The sequence below is a fragment of the Scatophagus argus genome, chromosome 21 (genome assembly GCF_020382885.2).
Source record: "Scatophagus argus isolate fScaArg1 chromosome 21, fScaArg1.pri, whole genome shotgun sequence".
NCBI lineage: Eukaryota > Metazoa > Chordata > Actinopteri > Scatophagidae > Scatophagus > Scatophagus argus.
Window position 1 is genome coordinate 18,018,402 of NC_058513.1, and position 6,000 is coordinate 18,024,401.

General features: G+C 47.6%; 1 protein-coding gene across 2 annotated transcripts in view; it reads right to left on the minus strand.

Annotated features, from left to right (window-relative positions):
- LOC124052768 (corticotropin-releasing factor receptor 1) overlaps window positions 1–3,122 on the minus strand; it is a 38,163-nt gene extending 35,041 nt beyond the window's left edge. For both annotated transcript variants that reach the window (XR_006842054.1, XM_046377404.1), the window contains exon 1: window positions 2,432–3,122. Coding sequence is in view for 1 of the 2 variants with exons in the window: in XM_046377404.1 (XP_046233360.1) it covers window positions 2,432–2,461 (30 nt within the window). In the remaining variant the exon portion in view is untranslated. The remainder of the gene's footprint in view (window positions 1–2,431) is intronic.
- Between the last annotated feature and the right edge of the window lie 2,878 nt (window positions 3,123–6,000).

The following is a 6,000-nucleotide window of genomic DNA, read 5'->3' on the forward strand; positions in this document are numbered from 1 at the left end:
GGGCCATTTTACAGGAGGCAGGAAAGACCACAAAAGACCTTAAAATGTCATCTTTTTTAGTTTGGGCTCGGACCAAATTGACCCCACACTGGGTTACAGCTGTCCTCCGGTTTCGACTGCACTGCTGGGCGGCTACTATTACCTATAAAGCCAATGTTTCATTTCCTCCCTAAATAAAACATCCCTATGAATAATTGAACATCTGAAACAGTAAACACTTCACATTTTTCAGACAGAAACCGAAGGAAAGAGCTGTTTGAAGCTCCCCACTATTTTCATGTTTTCGCGTGTCGTTTCTGTGTAAAAGCACATCCACAGCAGATGGCTGCAGCAGCGAGCGTAGTCACATCATATAAAATGCTGGAGTGGCCCAGATTTTAAAGACGGGGGTCCTGAAGGCTCGCTGTCTGTCACGCTCAGTGGATCCCGTGCAGGTATCAGCCGCTGCACTGGCTGCCCACCTCCTTCCAAGCAATTAAAGCTCGACGGCGGGAAAAAACCGGACCGCGATGCTCTCAATGTCATCTGAACCTTCGTCGTTTACTTGGGTACAAAACACAACAATGCTAAAGTCTTATTGAGAAGCGTGACAAAAACACATCAGATGTACCCTTGTGTGATATTTGTACTCATCTCATTATGATCAGTGATGAGTTGAAACCTCATCATTCGTACTTGAGTAAACACGTTCCTTTCCTGATTGTTCTGTTTTGTCTGAGGTTAACTGGTCTCCTAACTGGAAAACCTTCTTTTGATCAACATGTTCATGAACGTTTCTTTGTCCACCGCCGTCCTCTGTGAGATGTTCACTGTCGCTTTACTGTCGTGGCATTTTATGATTTTAAATGAAACTTTATTGATCTTCTGGTCACTGACATGTGATCAGCATCATGTGTTAATGAGACCAGACCCTCATTTTGTGAACCTGCTTGTTAATATTGCCAAACATTGTCAGGTGACTGATCATCGTGTGTTTTTGACCTGATGAGAGGCCTGTGTTCAAACGCTGCTTCCTGTCACGTTCTGCAGTGTCTTTCAGTGTTTTCCATGAGGAAGGGAAGGTCAGAACAGGTTTCAGACGCACTCATTAACCTCAGCGAGAACAGAATGCCCAACAACAGGCAGCAGCTGTGGAGGTTTGCTTCAAAATGTCACCAGAATAAAGACAGAAAGACACTCGGCTCTCCACTCGTTCACGGCTCAGGAGTCAGTCGTGCTGCTGCAGCAGAATAAAACAAAATCTCTTTAAAGCAAGTCGATTTGCATTGAAAGAAGGCTGAAATATTAATACTGCACTGGCTCATTTTTGTGTTTCTTTATCCAGGATTCTTTTCAGACTAAAATAAGTTGATGAGGGGAGATTTTTCACTGAACGAAGCATCAGATTTGGGCAGCAGCAACATAACGAGTGACCACAGCTGACAGAGTTCAGGTGTAATACAACACTGAAGCTCACACAGTGTACTTTAAGTACACACACATATATACAATACTTGAAGTATTTCTGCACGTTTGACCGGATTTAAAAGATGTGAGTACTTCCTCCACCACCACCAGTACTTGAGTAGACGTACTCAGTTACTTGTGGAGCCGAGCAGTGACATATGAGAGCTGGTCTTAAATCACAACAATGGGGACACGAATAGAAAATAGAAAGCAGGAGGGATTTCAGAAAAGGCTTCAGAGGATTCTTGGTTATTCTTAGTGCGGCAGCGCTCACACAATGGGCAGGAGGTGGATGAAGTAATTCACCTCGGGCATCTGGAACAACATCAGCGTGTCTCCTTTCAGTCCCACAAAGCACCTCACTGCTGTCCGTCCCCGTGTTGTCCAGCACGCAGCGCAGGCTGAAAACCAGCGATTTTATCCACTTTGTTCGTTTGTGGTGGTTCAAACACGCGGGACAAGCGGAAGTGAGAGCAGAGCACTTTCTGCATTAACACTTTTTAATCTCCAGTGCCCCAAATCCGGGCTTTTCAGCATCAGCGTTCGAGTCAGAGGGGAGGAATCGTGTCACTGGGGATGCGTTTCTCATGCCATCTTAACCCAAAGTTCAGCTCCATGTTTCAGGGACAAATCAGCAGCGGCTGCAGCTCTACAGGATGTTGTTAAGTGGGAAGGTGGACACAAAAATCCCCAAGTGCCTGCGTCAGGATTTACTGTCCTGATTCAAAGCTTTTAGCTCACACTGTTTTCTTCTCGCTTTTAATGGACGTTATGGGTTTTTTAAATAGCTGTGAGATGGAGACAATATCCCAAACTGACATCTGGATGGGATGATAGTGGAAAATCCCCTCCGCATCAAGATTATACTCCCCTGAAATCCGCCAGAATAAGACAGATCTACTGGCTCTTATTAAGCTATTTTAATTACATGTCCACAGCACAGGCGGGGGGTTTGGGGGAGGAAGTCAGAGGGCGCAGAACTTACCTCAAGCAGACACAAGCGTTTGCGACGCATTTCCAGATCTGTGCCGTTCACATAATCTTCATGTGTGGCTTTAGATGGCTCCTTCAAGAGCTGAAGACGGCGTTTTTATCCGCTGTTCAGCAGAGTTTAACTGCGCAAAGGCAACGTGTTTCTGTTGGTCTCCAGATGAGCCGTGATGTCAGGGGTTATGATCCATTAACATAACTGAACCGGGAGTCTACGAGCAGAAAGCGGTCAGCTGGTCTTCAGGTGATGAGCTGACCTCCCCGCACGGCTCCGTTTCTCGTCAATACTCCGTCAGTTTGTGTTCCCGGACTGACGACTGAATCCACCCTGGAGAGACGCGCACCATCCGCCAGACCCGTCAAGTGTGGCCCCGAACCGAGCAGCCGTTTACACGCATGGTTTGCTGGGCAAGTCACGCCGTCGTGTCCCGCTGCTTCACGTCCGGCTTCTGCCGCGGAGCCGCTGTGGTGGAGCAGATCCGTCCCCTCGACGCGCCGCCCACGTTGTGCCACCTCTCCGACCGCGACTGAGGAATAACTCGGTTCCTCGCGGTGGAGTTAATTATGCAACGCCTGTTCCAGATCCTAATCTGTAATCCCTCCGCAGTCCAGAAAAGTTAAAGGCCGGATCCCCGGGTGGACTGATCTTGGGAAGAGGAGAATCCGTGCGCAAGAGGAGCTCTGAGGAGAGGACTCAAACACGAGTCCCCCTCCGCAGCTGAATCCGCGCCAAGCCCACAGTCGACAGATTTGTCTGTGGGGCTGAGATGGACAGATGGTCCCACTGTGTCAATAAACTGAATCATCCCCGGGGGTCTTTTCTAATAAAACCCGAGAACAAGCTCTTTAAAAACAGACCTCAGACTCAAACGCCGTGAGCTCAGATCGGTGCAGAAGCGATTAATCAATTAGTCGATCACTGAAAGATAATCAACAATTTCTGTTATCAGTTTAGGCGTGTGATGCGTTCTGAAAATACATGTTTGTCATTACTGACTTTTCTCCAAGTTTAGCTCGTATTGGACCCTTTAAATCTGCAATAACTGATTATTTATTTATTTATTTATTCAGCAGTTACAGAACAACATGAGCACGAAGGCGGCTGTCCTTTGGCTCTCCTGAGGGGAACATCTGACTCTTCTGCCACTAAATGCTCACCAGAGTGAAACTGCAGCCAAAGCATTAAAGCTCTGCATCACAAAACCAAAACAGCGAGCTGAAAATGCTGAAAATGCTGTGCAGAAAAGTTTGGTTAAAATTCCCGGCCAGCATCGGTTTTTTTTCTTTCACATTTGATCTGTGGCCAACATTAAAACAAAAAAAGTTGATTATTGCAGCTTTAACCTCCCCAGGGCTCCTTCACGCAGAACAATCTGAATGAGAACAGTCTGTGTGGTTGAACTCACATTGCTTTAATGTCACAAGCCAAACGGATTGGGAAACGCAGCTGAGATCTGATGATTTTTAAATTTGCTCTGATTTATAACTCTGTAAAGCTGAACATCTTTTGGTCTTGGACTGCGACTCATCTGAAGACGACTTTGTGCTCTTTCACCTTACTGTCAGGCACTGTAAAGGCTAAACCCCCCCCCCCCCCCCCCCCACACACACACACACACCCCTGCTGCTCCAGCTCCTGCTCGTTTAAATCCAAATGAATATTTTACACCACACATCATATCATCAGACATGATATTTTGCTCCCATGCAGGAGGGGGAGGAGGAGGAGGAGGAGGAGGGAAGGCTGGCTTCTAATATCCATACCACTGAGGCTTTGAGTGCACAAAATGCCTTATGCACACTGCGCTAAAGCTTTCTTTAGACCCAGTGACGTGCAGAGAGGCATTATTCAAAAGATGCTTTAATCCAAGGTGACAGTGCCCTCCCCTGAGTGTGCCATCTCACCGAGTCTCAGCAGCGGCAGCGAGGAGGCCGTGGCGAACTCGGTTATGTGGTTATTCCATTTATTACTGTGAACCGGCCTCGTGTAGGACACGGTGTGCCCACCAGCACACCTGTCTGCGGGACACGCAGGTGCCAGAAGACGTCCCCCCTAATCAACCTGACAGGTGCCACGCGTGCTGCGGGAGCATCCTCAGTCCTGGTCGTGATGAGGATCTTCTGAGAGTTCGCTCAGGAAGGTTGTGTCAGACGGTCTTTCTAATCCCTGTCCCTGCAGCTGGAGGACTTCGCCATCAAGCAGGCTGTAACCCCCTCCCCCTCTTCCTCCCCTTCTCCTCCCCCCTCCCCTCCCCTCTCCCCTCTCCCCTCCCCCTCCTTCTTGTCTAATCTGAACCATAATTTATCTTCCATCTACATGTGACATCCCGGCACTGGAAACTCTACACATGTTCTCCATGGCGTCAGATGCTGGCTGTGTGTGTGTGTGTGAGTGTGTGTGTGTGCATTTGTGTGTGTGCGTGTGTGTGTTTATGTGTGTGTGTGTGTGTCAGTGCCTGTGTGAGTGTGTGTGTGTGTGTGTGTGTGCGTGTGTGTGTGTGTGTGTGTGTGTGTGTGTGTCTGTGCCTGTGTGTTAAGGGGTCATTTCAGATGCACAGATGATGATAAAGTCACTGTGTGTGTGTGTGTGTGTGTGTGTGTGTGTGTGTGTGTGTGTGTCAGTGCCTGTGTGTGTGTGTGTGTGTGTGTGTGTGTGTGTGTGTCTGTGCCTGTGTGTTAAGGGGTCATTTCAGATGCACAGATGATGATAAAGTCACTGTGTGTGTGTGTGTGTGTGTGTGTGTGTGTGTGTGTACACGTATGTGATGATGAACATGTGAAGCTCTGCATGTTTTCATCTCATGAGTGCAGTTGTTGATGAACGCGTGTTAACCCACCGAGTTCAGACTGAGAAGAAAACAAGTGAGACCATCAATCAGCCGATCAATCGATCACCTGACACAAACTGTGAAGGCCAAACCTGGCGTGAGGCCTTGTTGCTTTGTCTTACGTGATAATAAATGAAACACGATGAAGATAACGTTACCACATGAGGGTCTCCGCCGACCTTGGAAGCCGCAGTCAGCGAAGCAGCTTCAGCTGGAAGATTTCTGATGATGCCGAAGACGTGATGTTGGGAGGACATACTGACCACAGTCAACTGCTGGATCGGCCTCGAGGTGAAGCGGGCAGCTGGACTGGGATTCAGTCCGACTGAGCTGAACCCAAAGGTCTGAAGAAAAGTCCTGCACCACCAAACCCACAGAGGAACCCCAGTGAAAGTCCAGCTTTATTGCTTTAATTGGTTCGATTAGCATCGCAGGTGCATGAAGAATATCCAAAATAAATTTGTGTTTCGTCAAATTGTCATCAAATCACTGATAACGTGATTGTTAATGTTTAATAAAAAAGTTGAGATTGTTTTCTACACTGCTGGTCCAACATGAAGCTCAGAAGGAGTCAAAGTTTGTCTACATTTTCTGAGCAAACTCTCAGTTTGCTAATGAAAACCGTGCGATGCGGCTGAAGGCTCCAAAGCGAGCGAGGAGGACGAGCTGGGATTGTTTTGCTGCCTTGTGTTTCCAATCTCAAGAATTTTCAAGTCAACATGGACAGAAATACCAG